Below are 21,389 nucleotides of genomic sequence, written 5' to 3' on the forward strand. Positions count from 1 at the left end.
CTAAAAGAAAATAGTGACATAGGCTGATCTTTGCTGGCAACCATTCCTACAGCTAAGAGACTTAGAGTGTCTGAAAGGTATAAAATAATCTTTAAAATGAAAACTACCTTGTTTAATTTCTCTATGGACAGGCAATATTGGCAGCCAGGAATTATTTATAAGTAAAAGAGACCAATAACACAATTGGTAAAATAAAAGTTTTTAATCAACTAAAGTAATTGCTATGAAATATTAAAGAAAATAAGAAACAAATGTTTGAACTCCAATTACATTAATACTTTGTGTGAGCCCTATTTCAGGAAACTGTTTCAATATTTCAATAGCAATTTCAACGATTTCAGGAAGGGATAACCTGATACCTTGCTTATATCTGGATAAATTTAAAAAGTTAATGCCCCATTACAGGTTAAGAAATGAAACTTTGCGGCCAGGCGTGATGGCTAATGCCTGTAATCCCAACACTTTGGGAGACTGAGGCAGGCAGATCACGAGGTCAAGAGATCGAGACCATCCTGGCCAACATGGCAAAACCCTGTCTCCACTAAAAATACAAAAATTAGCTGGGTGCAGTGACTCACACCTGTAATCCCATCACTTTGGGAGAATGAGGCAGGTGGATCATGAGGTCAAGAGATCAAGACCATCCTGGTCAACAATGGTGAAACTCCCTCTCTACTAAAAATACAAAAATGAGCTGGACAGGAGGCTGAGGCAGGAGAATCGCTTGAACCTGGGAGGCAGAGGTTGCAGTGAGCCGAGATAGCGCCACTGCACTCACTCCAGCTTGGTGACAGAGTGAGACTCCAGCTCAAAAAAAAAAAAAGAAATGAAACTTTGCTCAGGGTAAACAGGTAATTGTCAATAATACTTGAGTGAAAGGCCTATACAGTTAATTGAGTTTTCCTGACAAACACTTTTAGATGCATTTTAAATAAGAAAATTTGAAGAAAACAACAGTCATACGTTGATCTATAGGACATGATTTTTTTAAAATCCCCCTTTTTTTAATTACTCTATTACTCCTTTTAGATCAGGGCTCCTTTCTCCCCCTGTGAGTACAGGGCTTTTGTGTTTTATATCTGTTCCCTTCGGTAATCTTCACAACAAACCTCTCATGTAGGTGATGAAGATTGGTTGTACCTACCATGTTTTAATAATCATAGACTCTTGCAAGTTGGCTAGTCGTTCAGCAGAACATTCTGAGGTTGTATTTGCACTGACAAGGCAAGACAGCATTATCTGCTTAGGTCAGACCAATGTAATGGCCAAACAAAAACATCTGGAAAACTCCACTCTTACCAGACGTGTTCAAATTATTGATGAAGCCAGTCCTTTACTTCAGTTGTATAACTTCGCATACATGACATTTTCTAGGACACTCATTAAGAATTATATTCTTTCTTAGTTAGTGGTTTTATCTTCAGTCAAAGAATGTTTAAAAATCCTCACTTATCACTTTCTCTTTTGGTATTCAGTAGTCGTCATAATACTACCATTTCTCTTGGCTTTCCTTGTTACTTTGAAAATGATCCAGAGTTCTTTATACAACTGTTTGGCCTTATAGTTCAGCTTCTAGATAAAGTAGAATTATCTGTTTCCTTCCATAACTGCTTATGTTTTTGGTTTTGTTTTTCAAATTCCTAGTAGAGTTTTACTTCTGACTTCTTTCATGAAACTAAACAGGTCTACAAATTGTCTAAGCGCCATTATATTGTATCAGGTTCTGCCTTCTGTTTGCAACTCTAAAATATTTCATGTTGTATTCCAAGACATTGATGGTGAGGAGTATGATTATTATAAGTAGCTTACTGATTTATTGTCTACTTGTAGTTACTTCTGTTCTATAGTTCAGTATACTGAGGTTGATACAACAGCATAGGTGGAGTGATACATACTAAAGTGTGTAGTGCCAGACATAAGTACTACTATTATTTTTGTAACACTAACCCCAGAATGCATTGCAGGGAGCACTGCATTCTCCTGGGTAGTCCCTTTTTCAGAAAGATTGCCATTGTTGTGTTTGCAGATATTGATGAATGTCAGCAAGGGAATCTATGTGTAAACGGGCAGTGCAAAAATACCGAGGGCTCCTTCAGGTGCACCTGTGGGCAGGGGTACCAGCTGTCGGCAGCTAAAGATCAGTGTGAAGGTAAGAATGTAGTAACATGAACTACTGAAACTTCAGCTTAAAGCACCTGATCTGAAAAAATGTACCCTCAATCAAATGAGTGTACCTTTTAAAAATTACCTAGATAATTGCATTATAGTGCCAGAAAGCCAGGGACTTAAACATAAATTAGGAAAGTCAATAAAACAAGATGGAAGACAATTAAATTTGAAAACCTATGGTATTAGCTATCAATGGCTAGGCATTAGTATTAGGAAGAAAAATTATTGCTCTCTGTGTAATTCTTTACTACAGAAGGTAATTTCCATTTAAACATGTAAATTAATTTAAAGGTTTTATATGCTTGGATTTCAGCAATTAGAAAGTCATTATTTCGGGCTGCTTTATGCTGTGGAATGTTAATAACCTTGATTTTTTGTATTTAGTGTTGAAAAATGTTTGCCTTTTAAAAAAATCACTAAAGAAGACTTCTCAGTGAAACTGTAATAATGTCCCCCTTAGAGATAAAGTTTGCAAAATATGTTCTGTTCCTACAGGTGATAGTGAGGATTCTGGATTTGCTGGGGTTGACCTTAGACCTTTTAAAGAAATATTTCATTGAATTTTGCACAGAAATACTTCACTTCCCAATAAGTATGTGATTCCTGAACTTGAAGATATTATGATCCCACCTGTGTCAACCACAAGTGTCCAGACTTCTTGAGAGGAAACACCATTTCTTATTTAAGAACAGAATCCACACTGTATAAGGCCAATTGTTTTATAAAGAAACAATATCCATGTCTTCATGTATACTCTGAATATTCGATAAGCAAAAAAGTCTCCTGAGATAGTATTACAAAAGCGACAATATATGATGGTCATTACTTGTATCAACATTGTCTTTCTAGAATTTACACTGATCCAATTGAGACTGATTGAAAATGTTTTTGAAGCACCACTTCTACAGTTTGTTTGTATTCTCTTGCTCATAGACATTGATGAATGCCAGCACCGTCATCTCTGTGCTCATGGGCAGTGCAGGAACACTGAGGGCTCTTTTCAGTGTGTATGTGACCAGGGTTACAGAGCGTCTGGGCTTGGAGACCACTGTGAAGGTAAGAATTGCTCCTGATTTCAGAATCATAAAATGCCCAGATTGGAGGGAAATCTGGGCATCTTCTCAGCCTTGATCCTTTGAGCCCAATCTCTTGATTTCATAGTGAAGACATTAGGTCCCTGCACAGTGTCTTCCCCGGGGTCACACAAATAATTCAAAGAAGGGAGTAGAGTCCAGATTTTCTTTGCACTGCTTGGAGCTGTCTTTTAGACTTGTGCCAGCCAAAGGCATAAAAGCATCAGTTTACCTTTATCAGCTATAGATGGTTTATCCTGGGTGTATAGTTCTGAACTGCAACACCTTATTTATGCAGAACCAATTTCCAAATGTTCCAAATAAGTAAATACAACTTCAGTTTCCAGGTAGTTAGAAGGTTTTTCAGAGCCAAACGTCAATTCAGTTTTTGGCTTTTTGCATAAAATATTTCTGAAAGATATCCCACGTGTCCAGCATCATGCAGTCATCAACCACTTCCACTACTTGTTTGGCTAAGAGGCTCTCTGCAGTGGTTGGATGCCTGAACCAGGCCTGCTTATGGAGAGGGGAATATCTTCTCCCAGCGGACTTCTTTTTCACTTTTACCACCAGTCTGTCCCTTGTGACCTTGCTCTGTGTTCATTATCCGCCTAAGTAACAAGCTTTTCCCCAGCCCACCTGGGGCTTCCCTGCATTTAGAGCCTGTCAGTTGTGAAACCAGAAATAGGAGTGTTGGCAGGGTGGTGTCTCCCATGCAGGGTCCAAGTTTTTGAAGGAGGGTCTGAATCCCACCTTTGAGAGAAGTGGATGAGCCTGTTGGTGAATGGTTTCATGACATGTATTTCAGCAGCCCTAAATCCTTTTTCACTACCGGTCCAGTTGATTGGAAAGATCCATTGTCGTTTACAGCATCTGCATTCCTGACCAGAGAACTTGGTACAAGCAGTCACAAGTGGCTGAGTCCCCATATCCTCCTGCTGCTGGGAGTGTAAAATGAGCCAACCCTCGGGAAGGCGATTTTGGCAGTGTTTTAAAGGCCTTAAAGTGTATACTGTTAATGAATCAGTAAATCAACTTCTAAGATTTTATCCTAAGGTGATCATGTTCCTCAAAGAGTTAATAACGCCAATGAAAAGTTGTAATCAATATACCTATTAGGGCCGGACGTGGTGGCTCACGCCTGTAATCTCAGCTCTTTGGGAGGCCGAGGTGGGCGGATCACCTGAGGTCAGGACCTAGAGACCAGCCTGGCCAACATGCTGAAACCCCATCTCTACTAAAAAAAATGCAAATATTAGCTGGGCGTGGTGGTGCACACCTGTAGTCCGCGCTACTCAGGAGGCCGAGCCAAGAGAATTGCTTGAACCCGGGAGGCGGAGGTTGCAGTGAGCCGAGATCGCACCACTGCACTCCAGCCTGGTGACAGAGTAAGACTCTGTCTCAAAAAAAAAAAAAAAGAAAGAAGGAAAAGAAAATTAGCCAGGCATGATATGGGCGTCTATAATCCCAACTACTCAGGAGGCTAAGGCAGGAGAGTGGCCTGAACCAGGGAGGCGGAAGTTGCAGAGAGCTGAGATAATACCACTGCACCAGCCTGGGTGTGACAGAGCGAGACTGTCTCAAAAAAATAATATATATATACACACACACACATATATATACACACACACACACACACACTCCTGTTGAGAAATAGGTCAGATAAGTGATAATGTAAGGTATGACTATGTATGAAAAAGTTGTGTTTTGGGAACTCTCTAATATGTGGGTAAATGATAATGATTCAAGGTAGTGGCATCCCAAGGTGGGAGGGTCGGTCATGTTGGACGGAGCCATTTATGGAAGAATCTATTCTAGAACTAAATAACTGGTAAGGTATATGCTAGGGCAGTGGTCCCCAACTTTTTTGGCACCAGTTTTGTGGAAGACAGTTCCCTGGATGGGGTGAGGGGGTGGCTTCAGGATGAAACCGTCCCTCCTCAGATCGTCAGGCATTAGTTAGATACTCATGAGGAGCATGCAACCTAGATCCCTCACATGCGCAGTTCACAAGAGGGTTCACCCTCCTGTAAGAATGGAATGCAGCTGCTGATCTCTCAGGAGGTGGAGCTCGGGTGGTAATGCTCCCTCCTTGCTGCTCACCTCCTGCAGTGCAACCCGGTTCCTAACAGGCCACGGACCCGTACCAGTCCATGGCCCAGGGATTGAGGACCCCTGTGCTAGGGCACTGAAAACATAAACCGACCATCCGCATCTCTTCTGTCCTGATTCCTGGCCAAGCCAAGAAGGAACTGCACCGCTGATTAAGTCTTGTGTAACTCATGTTCATCGGAGGGCGTGTTCCTCTGCTTTGCCTCTTTTAATGTGTAAGCATCTTAACAGAAGTTTAAGGTTTTTATTCCAAAAACATCCATTTCATGAAAAGTCACACAAAAAATTTTAGCGAACTTGTTCTTCGTTATTCATGTATATGAGATATGATTATGTTCCATAAGAAAGCTTCTTTTGGAATATATAATCAGGCCTTTTTCTTTAAAGTCAGGACTAGTTTCCCTAGTATACTGGGTTATAAATAGGACTAGAGTCCATCCAACTAATTTAGAGCTCCCTCTGAAACCATGTTAGCACTTCAGCCTGCTAATTCCCAGCTAGCAATGTTTCTGACCCTCCCCAGTGATATTTAGCCATAATTAACTAAGTTGTGATCGTTCACATGCCTCTCACAGCTGTGCAAGGAAGAGTCATCTTTCTTGTTGGCTTTTATGTTTACATGTGTAATTTTCCCCTAATAGCTCTGGCAAAGACCTTGTTTTCTGACGGTATTGTCCTGTCATCCTGCTGGCCTCCTCGTAGCATCAGAATCCCAAGTGTTGTGCCTACTTCTGTGCGCTACCGACTCCAGCATGCTTGGTAGCCACTCATTCTGTGATAATGAGGGTGCCTCAATTGTCCTCATTCTTAGGGGTCTTGAGCATCTCAGCTTTCAAAGGCTCTGCCTGTGACTTGTTCCCTCCAAGCACAGTCTTTAATCTTGTGTCTGCCTTAACTTTTCCTCACTAAGGTTGCTCCCTTCAGTCCCTTACAAAGCTGAGATGACTCATTACTTACGATGTCTTTCCTTTTCCCTCTGTGCCCTTTGTTCTTGGTCATTTATTTGTGGACAAAATTTTAAAAAGGTGGAAAGGTGGGATAGTATTTCTTTCTGGTATTTCTTTCCAAATCAGAGTCATTCATACATTCACTTATGCATTCGTTCAAATACTTATTTAGTGTGGAACTTGTGCCAGGCACTGTTCTAGGCATAGTGCAATAAACCAAACAGAAATTCCTTCCCTTGTGTAGCTTACATTGTAGTGTGGGAGATAACAAAACAATACAATAAATGGCCAGGCGCGGTGGCTCACGCCAATAATCCCAGCACTTTGGGAATTCCGAGGCGGGTGGATCACGAGGTCTGGAGATGGAGACCATCCTAGCCAACATGGTGGAACCCCATCTCTACTAAAAATAAAAATAAAAATAGCCCGGGCGCGGTGGCTCAAGCCTGTAATCCCAGCTCTTTGGGAGGCCGAGACAAGCGGATCACGAGGTCAGGAGATCGAGACCATCCTGGCTAACACGGTGAAACCCCGTCTGTACTAAAAAATACCAAAAACTAGCCGGGCGAGGTGGCGGGCACCTGTAGTCCCAGCTACTCGGGAGGCTGAGGCAGGAGAATGGCATGAACCTGGAAGGCAGAGCTTGCAGTGAGCGGAGACCCGGCCACTGCACTCCAGCCCGGGCAACAGAGCGAGACTCTGTCTCAAAAAAAATAAAAATTAAAAAAATAAATAAATAAAAATAAAATAAAATAAAAATTTAAATTTAAAAAAATTAGCTGGGCGTGGTGGCTCATGCCTATAGTCCCAGCTAGTCAGGAGGCTGAGGCAGAAAAATCACTTGAACCCAGGAGGCGGAGGTTGCAATGAGCCAAGATTGTGCCATTGCACTCCAGCCTGGGCAACAGAGCAAGACTATGTCTCAAAATATTTATGTATGATAAATAAGTAAAATATATAGTTCGTTAAATGGCAATACATTTTACAGAAAAAATAGAGTGGAGTATATGGGGAGTGTTGAGGGAGGGTGGTGATTTTAAATAGGCAAGTAGAGGCCTCCCTGGGATGATAACATTTAATCATTTATGGGTAGAGCATTCAGTTCAGAGGAATAGCAGATGCGGATGCCCGAGGAACCAGCCGTGTGGAGACATGAGGGGCACCACGTGGGCACTTTCCATTTTCGATGCCCAAGATGAATAATCAAAGGAAGAGATCTGAAAGCCAATTGGATCTATGCATTTGGAATTTAGGGGTGAGTTCCAGGCCATGAAATTGATTGGGAATGAATATAGCTGGAAGAGAGAGAAATCCCGGGCCCTCCAACATTCAGAAGTGAGGAAATGGGTAAGAACCAGCAAAGGAGATTGAGGGAAAAGTGGCAAATGACGAAGGGGAAAACCCAGAATCCAAGAGAAGAAAGTATTTCAAGGAGGAGGGAGTGATGAATTGTGTCAAATGTTATTGCTAGGTAACAGAAGGACCAAAAGTTAACCATGGGATTTTTAGCAAGCTGGAAGTAGTTGGTGACACCAGCAAGCTCAGTCTTGGTAGAAAGATGACAGTGATTCACTGTTCCTGCCCTTAAAACCTGTTACTCTACTTCTAGGAAACATATATTTTCGCACTACCTCAGGTGGTGGTATGAAACAGTACCATATTGGGCTCTCTTAGTGTTCAACCTTTTTATTGCTTTGAAGACAGATAAAGGCTTTGCCAAAGAAAAAAAAATTACACTAAACCTAACTCTAACATATGCTCAGCTTTCTAATGTATATAATTATTTATAAACACTTAATGCTCTTTTCCCTCACATTCATTTTTTGTCTTAGATTTTGGAAAATAAATGAGAATCAAATTACTTTAAAGTAGCATGAACAGAGCCGGGCATGGTGGCTCACGCCTGTAATCCCAGCACTTTGGGAGGCCGAGGCAGACGGATCACGAGGTTAAGGGATTGAGACCGTTCTGGCCAACATGGTGAAACCCCATCTCTACTAAAAATACAAAAATTAGTTGGGCGTGGTGGCGGGCGCCTGTAATCCCAGCTACTTGCGAGGCTGAGGCAGGAGAATTGCTTGAACCCCGGAGGCAGAGGTTGCAGTGAGCCGAGATACACCGCTGCACTCTAGCCTGGCAACAGAGCGAGACTCCATCTCCAAAACAAAAGAAAAAAAAACTGATTGTCTACTTTGCACCCATTAAAATAGTTGTAGAGCTATCAGAGTAAATGTGGAACAATCGGAGTTCTCATACGTTTCCTGTGGGAATGTAATTGCTACAGCCATTTTAGGTAACAGTTGTTCAAAACTTAAATATAACCCTATTCCATGACCCATGCATCCTTTTCCTGGGTATTTACTCAGAAAAGGTAAAAGCATATGTTCACACAAAGACTTATGATTCTAGAAATGTTTATAGAAACCTTATTCACAATGGCCCAAATGAAAGCAACCCAAAATGCTCATCAAAAGGTGAATGAGTAAACAAATTATGGTGCATTCATCCAAGGGAATTCTGCCCAGCAATAAAGACAGACAACTACTGATACACACAACAACGTGGGTGAATCTCAAAACTATTTTGCCGAGAGGAAGAAGCCCCCAAGCGCAAAAGGAGTGAGAGGGAATGTGTTGGAGATGGAAATGCCTATTCCTTGATTGGGATGGTGGTCACAAGGATGTGTATACATTTGTCAAAACTCATTGAGCTGGCCGGGCACGGTGGTTCACGCCTGTAATCCCAGCACTTTGGGAGGCCGAGGTGGGAGGATCGTGAGGTCAGGAGATGGAGACCATCCTGGCTAACACGGTGAAACCCCGTCTCTACTGAAAATACAAAAAAATTAGCTGGGCGTGGTGGTGGGCGCCTGTAGTCTCAGCTACTTGGGAGGCTGAGGCAGGAGAACAGCGTGAACCCGGGAGGCAGAGCTTGCAGTGAGCTGAGATCACGCCACTGCACTCCAGCCTGGGTGACAGAGCGAGACTCCGTCTCAAAAAAAAAAAAAAAAAAAAAAAAAACTCATTGAGCTGACTCTTAAGCAGATGAATTTATGTACATTATACTTCAGTAAAGTTAGAAAAACACATTAAAGAAAAAATTGAGAACCTGCCTTAGTTGAGACAAATTCACATCACCTGTGTTTTATGTTTTAGGGTCAGTACCTGGAAGCATTTTAATTCTGGGTGAACAGTCATTATAATAACCTGTTTTTATTTGATAGAAAGAAGTGATAAGGCACTCTCTTATTTCTCTTTGGTTTGCCCTGTGAATAGGACAGAAGCCAGTTAATTGGTTGATTGGATTCTAGGAGAAGAATGAAATTCGGTATCACCGTACTTGAACCAGACAGCGGGGCGTATTAGACAGATGGCAACAGTCTCCATATTCACTTCTTCCTGAAATCGCTCATATTTTGGCAGCAATTATAATTATTTGCAAGAAACGCCATAAAATGCCAAATTCTGAGAAAACAAAGAAGGTTTTGTTCCTTAGCTTTCTTCATTGCTAATAACTTAAATCCTCACAGACACAACAGAAGAGGGGCTCATGGAGTACGTTAGGAATAATGAGCTTTGACTAGGGGTAAACATGGTAATCAGCAGCCCTCGAGAAAGATCTGCCCGCGTTCATGCGGTGAAGGGGGGTCATTAATTGTCTTTCATTCTCACAGTCAAAGCTCATTATTGGTTACATATACCACTGTGGGTTGCACATTTGCTGTGAAATTTTTTAACATTTTTAAATGTTTTTTAAAATCCAGGCTACCTCAAACCTGTTTGTTACAGCTGCTGACTTAAGTGACTTAAACTAGGTTTTTTATTTTGCTGTTCTCCTTCTGTTCAAAAGTCCCTTCTCTTCCAACTCCCCCATCTTCAACCCTAGTGTGAAATTTACTATAAGTAAATTTACAAATATGCTTCTGTTACGCAAAAGTTTTATTTTAAACTTTGTGATACTCTTTGTCTAAATGCATATGACCCCTAAAGTTGATGCTATCATTTTGTCAGATAATTATATTTTGTGACAATTCTTGTGTTAAATTGGTTTGGACTTATAAAACAATGTAATGTTTTGTGTTTAATACAATATCATTTGTTTATTTTATTGTTAATAATACAGTATAGTTTGTTTATTTGAACAGACATTTCTCTTTGGGAACAAAGACCATGCTGAAAACTTTTAAATATTTTCTATAATGCATAATACAGGAGCTTGTATAAGTAGATCAAATGTTGCTCAAGATATACTTAATAAGTATTTTTGAAATGTTTTAAGTCTTTATCATCACCAACAACATAATCAAGTAAATTATTAATTGCTTCAGAATTTTGACTATTCCTCTTCCATTTAATTTCATTGATGTTTAAAAGTTCCATTTCTTGGCCAGGTGTGGTGGCTTATGCCTGTGATCTCAACACTTTGGGAGGCTGAGGTGGGTGGATCACTTGAGGTCAGGAGTTCAAGACCAGACTGGCCAACATGGTGAAACCCCATGTCTACTAAAAATACAAAAATTAGCTGGGCGTGTTGATGGGCGTCTGTAATCTCAGCTACTGAGGAGGCTGAGGCATGAGAATCACTTGAACCTGGGAGGTGGAGGTTGCAGTGAGCCGAGATAGCACCACTGCACTCCAGCGTGGGTGACAGGGCAAGACTCTGTCTCAAAAAAAAAAAAAGTTTCATCTCTTGTTCAAAGCAAAACACCTTTTAAAATGCTTTATTTAAAAAAATGTTTTTAAGTTGTCATGTATTTAAAATTATATATTATAAATGATGTAAATTAGTGCACCTTTACATGTAAGAGAAATGTCTACTTTTCTGATATGTGATTTATTTAGTCTTTAAAATTTTTTAAATTGGTTTTTAGATATCAACGAATGCTTGGAGGACAAGAGTGTTTGCCAGAGAGGAGACTGCATTAATACTGCGGGGTCCTATGATTGTACTTGCCCAGATGGATTCCAGCTAGACGACAATAAAACATGTCAAGGTATTTCTTGCTCTCTTTTTTTCCCCAGTCATTATTTATGGGATTCTTCAGTTCTGCCATGTTTCCAGATGATAGTCTGTGGTTTTGCCACATGGTTTGTATGTAAATAATCTGTGTCAATTTTTGATATTAAAATACCTATCTTGGGTCCACATCAAGTGCAGGAAGGTGTTGCTTTGTCAACATAGTGTCACCTGAAACTCACACGAGTCAGAGCCGTGTCGTCGCTCTGCGTGCTTCCATGCTGAGGTCACCTGTACTTTACTGTTCCTTCCATGCTGTAACCTTGGTACTGGGTTCTGAATTATCTTTGTAGCATCTTTTATGGGCATATTTTATTTTGTCTCATAGGTGATATTTATCTGTCCTTTTCTGACTCTGTTTTTATCCAGTGCCCACCATTGCTTTTTTTTTTTTGAGACGGAGTCTCCTGCTTGTCACCCAGGTTGGAGTGCAGTGGCATTATCTCGGCTCACTGCAACCCCCTCCTCCCAGGTTCAAGCGATTATCCTGCCCCAGCTTCCTCAGTAGCTGGGATTACAGGTGCCTGCCACCAGTCCCACCAATTTTTGTCTTTTCATGGAAACGGGGTTTCACCATGTTGGCCAGGCTGGTCTTGAACTCCTGACCTCATGATCCACCCACTTCAGCCTCCCAAAGTGCTGGGATTACAGGCATGAGCCACTGCGCCTGGCTCACCATTGCTTTTTCTTTTCCTAAAAAGCCTCACTAATAATTTGGTCAAAATCATGAAGAAGGGGATCTTATATTTTTTCAATGTCCTGTCACGTTTAATCTTCCAAACTGTACAGTAATAAAAACACGGCAACACGACACAGGTACTAATAATAACAATCACAGCAGCTTTAACTGAGCTGCTTCAGTGTGCTGAGTACTGTAGATATCTTGGTATCTCTTTGAATTCTTATAGCAACTTCAGAGGTAGCTTTTCTTGAATTCATTTTTTGCATGAGTAACTGAGGCTCCGAGAAGTTAATGAGTATGCTGCTGTCTAATGAGTGGTAAAGTTGAGATTTGAACCCAGGATTTTTTCCCACTACTCTTCCCTACATTACCATACCAATTATTGTTACATTTATAGCCAAAACAAAGAATAAAGTGAAATTAAGTGATTTCTCTCACAAGGTAGCCCATTGAGTCATTTCGACACCATGGCTAAAAAAAATTAAATTCTCTAGATTCTGTATACCAACATTTTTAGCTATACCTGACTTGCCCCACAAACTTTCCTATATTTACTAGTATTAGTAAACCCATGTTTATATTTTCCACTGAAAATTCACACTTATTTTACGTTTATATCTTTTTATTTCCGATACCTGATAAATATTATTTTTTCTTGTTTATCTACCATTATGGAACTGTGTAGTGTATCCCAAAGCACAAATAAATAAAAAAATCATTGGAGTTAATTTTTACCCACTATTACTGAATATGTATGATTTTTAAAAAATTCTGAATTGCCATAAATTATATCTCATCTCACATGTCCCAAATAACGGTATTCTTGTAGGAGAAGACGGTGTCTATTCTCTAAGATAGTGGCACTGGAATTATATATCTATATTACTAGTCACACCCAACAGTGTTTCAGAGAAATGAAAACATGGACCTTTGCCACAAGGTTTTTAAAAATTAATTCCTTTACTGATCCCAATATTTAAATATATACCTTCCTGCACTTGATGTGTACCCAAGACAGATATTTTTAAAATCCCAAGGTTTAAATATACCATGTACCTCATTTGAGATCATGCATTTATTTGCCATCCTAATGCAATAAGGTGAAATTCAGTTTTTTCCAATGCAGAAATTAAATGTGCTTGGATTTAAAGCAAAAGAGAAGGAACATTTGAATTATAAATATATGTGAGAATATTTCCACTTTGGGACTATTACCTTTTAACAAAATGAATCTTGATTTATATAAAAATACCAAGAGATGGAAAAAAAAAAAAAAAAGGAAAACAAACCCTGAATCTTGTTTTTATTATAGGCTTTTGGCTTAAAAGTATATTTTCTTTTCTAATTCTTCTCGTCACAATTTGTTTTAGCCAAATACAGGCAAAACCAAATCTTAATAAAAATGGACCAAGATTTCATATTGCATAAATTTAACTTCGAGAGTTCAATCACACGGAACTAATTTAGTTATCTGATTCATTAATTGCACTACTCCATTCTTTCAATATATTAAATTTGTGTCTGTGGTTTGATATCACCTCTCAAATATGTAACTACTCCAAACATACAGGGTTTTATTGACTATCAATCATTATTAAATTGACTTCATTCTCTGTCACGTTTATTCCTATTTTCCAGAATAAGTTAATATGTCTGAAAAATGTAAATCCAAATAAATGAGAAGAAGCATTTCTGAAGTAGGTCTTAGTACTGTTTAAAGAATAGTGTCTGTGAATCTGTTTTATCACCCACCGCCTCCTATTAGAAGCTGTATGTGATGGCATATATACTCACCTCGTTTTGAATTATCTCTTTTCGCTATGTCACTAGAGGCAGTTTTGTGATCTTTCACTCTGCCTGAAGTTAGTAGCCTACTTTTCTCTAATGCCTTGATCATGTCAGGATTCTGTAGAGAGGTGTAGATTTCAGAGTTTGTTTAAATTCTGAAAATGTAATTGATGGCAATGCTAATAACCATGGACATGTTTGAATAACAGTGTGTGATAGGCATAAACTTTAAACCTTACCTAATGTTCTGAAAATACTTGTATATTCAGTAAGGCATTTTCGGTTGGAAGCATGTTTAAGATTCTCTTTCCCACACAAAACTAACGATGATATACAAACAGTATGGAAATTCCATGTTAATAGTCTCTTTAGAAATGTGGAAGGATACATTTGAGATTCAGAATGCAGTTCAGTTTCATGTTTTTATTTACGCATGCCAAATTATGAATTTCTGTGGAATCACGGACCCATGAAAGAAACCCAACTTAAATATAGTCTGGCTTTCAGCTTGAAGTTACTAGCAGCATAGTTTAGAAATGCCTCAATAAGTACAATCCAAATTGAATGCATATGTTTCCCTAGTTCCAAATATTCATGTTGTTCTTTCTTAGCAGTTTTCTGGAAAAAAAAAAGAGTCTAGGAATTCATCTTCAGTTCCTGTCATCAAACTTTTTAGACAATTATTTGTGTTAATCAGTGACTTTTTTGATGCAAAAACTTTGTGCACATTATTCCCTATGCAAAGTTGCAAAGCAGGTATTTTTTTAAAGGACCACACTGAGACATAGGATAAAATAAGAAGGGGGATCAATAAGATGGATATAGGTCCTGGGCTTGATCCCTAGGCCAGTGGAACTTCATGCCACCTTCTTCCTCAGATAGAGGTAATTCTTGGGCAGCTGGCTGGAGATAAAGAGTGGATCTGAGGACCAAAAGGAGGTCAAAATTCAAAAAGGATGGCCAACCTAAGCTATTACCAATAGGTAGAGAATAAACATAGACAATATCAGAGATTTTATAAAAAAAAAAAAAAAGAATTTCACAGAGTAAAATCATATTGAGAAATATATAAGTAGAAAATGATTCATTGACCTTGCTTGAAATACCTAAAAAACTACTGACAGTAACAAGAATAGGAGAATTGTTAAGAAAGTATGAGTAATTCCTGCTTGGTTTCTTATTTTTATTCAACAATGGGCAGGCCAAATAATCTGAATTATGTGGCAGATGAAAGGGTCAAGAGTTCAGGATTAATAAAGGAAAACGGTTAAATCAATAATTGCCAGAATTTCTGTTGCACAGGAAGATCAACAAGTCAAAAAGAAGAGCTTCAAGAGATTCTGGCTGTAGGGAAAGGGATGACTTTATTGAAGACCACTGGGTCGGTGGCCAAGCATGTTCTAGCAGCCAATAGGAAGAACATACAATCTGTACCTTTTCCCTGTTCTTATTAAGCTTTGCAGTGTTCATATGGGTTCCTGTACTGAAGACCTCTTTTGTAAGAGATAAAGGAAGGCCTACGAGACTTCGGGAAAATAGGAAAACAACCTTAGTGGAGCTATGCCGCCTGAATGCTGCCGCTAAGGACATGTGATCATTTTTATGACCCCAGTTAACTAAAAGAACCTTCACTAGTGACCATTCAGTTAGCAGAGAAGGAAAATAACTGAGAAATTTTGTGGTGGACAAACATTCATAAGACCCTGCAGTGTACCCAGTAGGAGTCAGAACTCAGAGCTTTTCAACTGAACTGTGGCAGGATACATTTGAGATTCAGAATGCAGTTCAGTTTCGTGTTTTGATTTACGCATGCCAAATTATGAATTTCTGTGAAATCGCTGATCAAGGAGCCATCAGTGCAATGAGGGACACAGATGAGTAAACCAACAGTTAGGCAGTTACATGTATCAGAACCATTGTGAACAGATGAACCTTTCTCTAGGTGCTTTTGTTTCATCTTGGGCACCGTTAGCCAATATAATTAGAACTGGTTTAAAAGAGCATTTTACTTACAGTAAACAGTCCGTGTGTTATCAGTGTTTGGAAGTAGCCCTTGACCCTGACCACGGGGAGCACAATTACACTGAGGACAAGCTGAGCATAAAGTCGACAACACAAGTGTATGGCATGATCTGTTCATGAGTCTTCTTAATAGTTGTTACTGCTTTTTGACCCTTCATTGTGTGGTAGGCATTGCACTGAGCCCTCATTCGCTGATTTCATCATCGGAAGCCATGCAAATATGAATTTTCATGGTCTAAAAGCCAGGCATGGTGGCTCACCTCTGTAATTGCAGCACTTTGAAAGGCCAAGACAGGAGGATTACTTGAGGCCAGGAGTTCCAGACCAGCCTGGGCATCACAGTGAGACCCCATCTCTGCCAAAAATTTAAAAAAATAACCAGGCATGGGGCCAGTACCTTAGTACCAGCTACTCGAGAGGCTGAGGAGAGAGGATTACTTGTGCCCTGGAGTTTGAGACTGCAATGAGCTGTGATCATGCACTGCACTGCAGCCTGGGCAATAGAGTGAGACCCTGTCTCTAAAATAAATAAATAGGCCTCCTTTTACTTGTATTTTATTTCTGTTACCCATTTCCAATGAGTTATAGAGTGGAGTCTATTTCATTTATATATTCAGCAGACATTTGTGAAGTGCCATTTATGAGCCAAATACTATAAATAAGATATGTCTAGCGTTGCCCTTAAGAAGCCCACATCCTAGGGATGGATAGGCAGAAATGTAACAAGGTACTACAGACTCTAACAGCTGTGTGCATGGCAATGGGAGAGGACAAAGAAGAACACAGCATTCTCACCAATGAAGAGTTGTGGAGTGTTCCTCAAGCCCCTATATGTCTAAAATAAGGGTAGCTTTGGGTTGAACCTATGAAATTGCTTTTCTTGCGGGTCAAAAATGGTTGTACATTGTCTATTTCCTGACTCAACCTAAATAGTTTCTCTCTCATAACTCAGCTTGTCCTGTGGTCGATTTATGGACAAATGGTATAGTTGTGCCACTAAATACATGTGCAGCCATGTCATAATAGATTTCTTTACCATCTGTTTGATAGTATATGAGAACAAAACCAAATTTTTTCAAGTTTTTAAGACTGTCTTTTAAATTACAGATATTAATGAATGTGAACATCCAGGGCTCTGTGGTCCTCAAGGGGAGTGCCTAAACACAGAGGGTTCTTTCCACTGTGTCTGCCAACAGGGGTTCTCAATCTCTGCAGATGGCCGTGCGTGTGAAGGTAAGATAAAGCATACGAAATTGTATTGTTGTGTGATAAGAGAGGAGATTGCTTTCACTTATACAAAGACTTGAAGACACTAAGAGGTACTGCATAATTCAGAGCCTCAAAGCGTGTATACATCAAAGTAAACCATACCTGAAGGCATAGCTGAGGGGTTGCTGGGATTTACGAACAGGATAACCTAAGGTTATGATGATAAAAACACCCACAGATGGCTCCACGACTGGTACTGAATTAATGAGTTGAAATGTGCAGGGACTGATAGGAGACATGTGAGAGATCCAAAGGAAAACCATGAAAACTTCCCTTTCCCCTGGGACTCTGCCTCTTTTCATTGTGCTTCATGTAGATCGTCTTGATCATTGTGTTTATAAAAAATGCCTTGCAGCTGGGTATGGTGGCTCACATCAGCACTTTTGGAGGCCGAGGCAAGCAGATCACTTGAGGCCAGGAGTTCAAGACTAGCCTGGCCAACATGGTGAAACCTCGTCTCTACTAAATATACAAAAATTAGCCGCGCATGGTGGTGGGTACCTGTGATCCCAGCTACTTGGGAGGCTGAGGTGGGAGAATCGCTATAACCCAGGAGGCAGAGGCTGCAGTGAGCTGAGATTGCACCATTGCACTCCAGCCTGGGCGGCAAGAGGAAGACTCCGTCTAAAAAAAAAAAAAAAAAAAAAAAAAAAGAATGTCTTGCTTGATTTTTCTGTATCACTGTGAACAGATCTTCTAGAATTCTCCTGCTAATATCCTTATTTCCAAGGCAGTATACTTACCTATCAATATTTATTGCCTCCTAAAAGCTAGTTAAGTTGTAAGATGTTAAGAGAATGCTGTTGGCTTCCTACTTACAACCTCTTTATGTTTGCAAGAATACAGCACTGATTATTTTCATAAGATTTGTGTTCATAAGATTTATTTTCATAAGATGATCTATTATAGCTTGCTAAATGGAGGAATAATTTACCTGAACCATTTTAAAAGTAAACTGAAAAGATTCCCATCATCATAATTTCTAGACCTCTTTTGAGAATCTAGATTATTGAAACTCAGCTATATTTTAAAGAAGTCAATTGCAAATGTTTTGTTCTGGGTCTAACACAGTACCCAGATTCTTTGCTCTAAAAAATAGTGCAACAGGAAGTATCTGCTCTCCTTGCTAGTACCAGAATGGAACCAAGCCGAGTGCCAGCAACCAGGTTCATCTGAAACTAATTTTTATATTGGGAGAAATAAACTGATCTTATAAAGAGTGGAAGATTGTTGAAATTACTCTCCTGCTGAGCAGACAAAACATGGACACCAGATTTGACTTGCATTGGGAGAGAGAGAGTTCAGGGTGAGATTGAGCAAACAGATTGAGGGGTTTGGAAGGGATAGGAAGTTGAGAAATGGAGGAGAGCATCATAATAATGTGGGTGATGAGAGATTTACAAGAAATCCATGCTTCAGTGCTTCAAGTTTTATGTTAATTTTATATTTAGAGCTTTGAGACCAGAGCTTTTAGAAAAGACACTCCATGAATGCATACATTCTGCGGAGATTACACTATTCCTCAACTTGAGGGATAGGGTGCAAGCCCATCCAAGTCACTGATGAAACAGATTTGCAGAATTCCTAAACTCCAGAAAGATGCAGGTTTGCTTCTTTGCTTAGCTCTAAATCATGGATGGTAAAGGCTTGCTTCACTAAAAAATGGTCTCTGGTATAACTACTGATGGTTGTGCCATGCAAAATTATATTCAGAAAAAAAGCATAAGTGACCTCAAGTGCTCACTAGTCAAAGCTGTTGTTCCAAAAGAATATACTAAACATAAATATATTCACATTAATTTTGTCTTTTGCGCTTGCTATTTAATTCTGTACTTTTTAAACACAGATTTCTGCAACTTGAGAGTTACATAATCACTGTAATTTAGTTGCAGCTCTAATTTTGTTGGTCACTGACTTGGCAAAGACTTGAATTTAAAAATGTGGTTTTAGAAAACTTGTAATGCTTTATACATTGAGTATACTCTTTATGACACTTGGTCCATACTGCCTTGACTCCAGAAACTGTACAATTTTATAAGTAATGAAATACAAGTTAGGATATTATGTTGGTATTATACATGGTAGTGTAACTAGAAATCTCCATAATTATTATGCATGTTATTCTCTTTCTGGAATAAGTTCTGCATGGATTTTATTTTTTATGGGCTTAATCCAATATTCTAAATTGGTCCAAATTTTCCTTTGTTAGACTGAGTCTGAAACTTATGGCAGTAGTGCTATGTCCTAATTCTACCTCTAGCTGTGCTGCAGGACAAAGCCAGCTCGTGTGATCAGGATTCAGCAGTGAGGCTGATGTGTGATTGAAATTTAGTAGTGGAGCAGTTGTGCTTAGTACTTGAATTAACACTGAGAAGCGGCTGGTATTCTTATCTCATGCCCATTTACTGATTTGCTTCTGAGCTTCTCTTGGAGGAGCTGAAGCTGTGTTGACACCAGGGCTGACCTGCCCTACTCTACGCAGGGCTAAATAACCCCCACATAGCTGAAGGAAGGAGGGCCCTTCCCTGATTTCCCATGACTTGGAGAAGTGTCAGCATCTGGTCGTAGTTAGTGAACCACAATGAAGAGGCAAACTCTGTCAACATGAATTGTCTTAAGTGTAGCATGGCAACTTCTATAGAAATAAAAATGGCACCACTGGCTCCTTCCTTTTCCTTACATGTATAGGTTGAGTATTCCTAATCTGAAAATCCAAAATCTAAAGCACTCCAAATTCTACAACTTTGTGAGTGCAGATATGATGCTCAAAAGAAATGCTCATTGAGCATTTCAGGTTTTAGATTTTTGGATTAGGGATGCTCAACAGGTAAGAATAATATACACATTCCAAAATTACCACCCCCCCCAAAAAAAAAAAGAATCCCAAATCTGAAATACTTCTAGCCCTAAGCATTTTGGATAAGGGATACTCAATCTGTATATGGTACTCTGGGATACATACCTGGGAGAGGAAAGAGAAACACCGTGTTTCTCCCATATCAGATAAAGAATGTTGTAATTCACAGTTCAAGTAAAGTGGGAAGTAGGTGGTGGGTGAGCATCTTTTTATCATTTATTCACTCACGTAACCAGTATTTACTGAGTTCCTATCTGGTTCCAGGCCCTGTTCCGAGGGTAAAACGTACAATTCTTGCCTTCCTGAAGCCTACATTCCACTAGGGGAGTTGGGGATAAAGAAGCCAATGGTATGTGTAGGATACATTACGTATTTATAACATAGTGTAGTTACCCTTTCTGGATATAAATAAGTGCAGAGTGTAATGTGTCATATATAATATAATACACAGGATATTTTTTTTCAAATCCCAGACTTAGATGTCAGGAAATTGCAGGGGAACAGCACTCTTTTGATTGACTTCTGCTACACTTCCCTGTCCTCTCTCAGTTATAGTTTATCTCCGTCTGCCACCTTCCTTTCATGCTATAGCCAGAGCTTTTATCTTGTGTATTAAAATAAAGGAAACTTTTTCTTTCACTCAGCTCACTGTTTTATGGTCCATTTGACCATATCCATTTGTTTAGCAAAAAATCATAATTCTTTTGCCTTTTTTACTTTTGCCCTTTTTTATTGTGGAATTTTAATTCACATGAAAAATACTCATCATCAAGCCTGGGCAACATAGCAAGGCCCTATCTCTACAAAAAAAATTTTTTTTTTTTATTAGCTGGACATGGTGGCTCAGGTCTATAGTCCCAGCTACTCAGGAGACTGAGGCGGGAGGATCGCTTGAGCCCAGGAGGTCAAGGCTGCAGTGAGCTATGGTTGCACCACTGTACTCCAGCCTGAGTGACAGAGCCAGACCCTGTCTCTGAAAAAAAAAAAAAAAATCTGGCCAGGCATAGTGGCTCACACCTGTAATCCCAGCACTTTGGGAGGCTAAGGCAGGTGGATCACCTGAGGTCAGGAGTTCGGGACCAGCCTGGCCAATATGGTGAACCACCGTCTCTACTAAAAATACAAAAATTAGCTGAGTATGGTGGCGGGCACCTGTAATCCCAGCTACTCAGGAGGCTGAGGCAGGAGAATCACTTGAACCCAGGAGGCAGAGGTTGCAGTGAGCCGAGATTGTGCCATTGCACTCTAGCCTGGGCAACAAGAGTGAAACTACATCTCAAAAGAAAAAAAAAATCCTTATCATTGCATTCATAAGTTGACTTGAGATTCGGTTTCTTCATCATCAGTAGAATGTGTGCGGGAGAAGATTAGGGAAACTTGTGGTAGTCAGATTCCTAGGGGTCACCATCTCTGTCCCATGGCCCATGGGGGAAAACCTTGTGGTCTCTGACTTT

The 21,389-nt window shown here is 39.7% G+C and overlaps 1 protein-coding gene across 14 annotated transcripts in view; it reads left to right on the forward strand.

The window, feature by feature from the left end:
* The window catches only part of LTBP1 (latent transforming growth factor beta binding protein 1), a 444,991-nt gene that overhangs the window by 341,725 nt on the left and 81,877 nt on the right, over positions 1-21,389 (forward strand). For 13 of the 14 annotated variants that reach the window (XM_038006776.2, XM_038006780.2, XM_038006773.2 and 10 more), the window contains 4 exons: positions 2,027-2,149; positions 3,103-3,225; positions 11,172-11,294; positions 16,917-17,042. In XM_038006776.2, coding sequence (XP_037862704.1) covers positions 2,027-2,149; positions 3,103-3,225; positions 11,172-11,294; positions 16,917-17,042 — 495 coding nt within the window. The remainder of the gene's footprint in view (positions 1-2,026; positions 2,150-3,102; positions 3,226-11,171; positions 11,295-16,916; positions 17,043-21,389) is intronic. The other variant, XM_038006775.2, reaches the window with a different exon arrangement.

This window comes from Chlorocebus sabaeus, chromosome 14 (genome assembly GCF_047675955.1).
Source record: "Chlorocebus sabaeus isolate Y175 chromosome 14, mChlSab1.0.hap1, whole genome shotgun sequence".
NCBI lineage: Eukaryota > Metazoa > Chordata > Mammalia > Primates > Cercopithecidae > Chlorocebus > Chlorocebus sabaeus.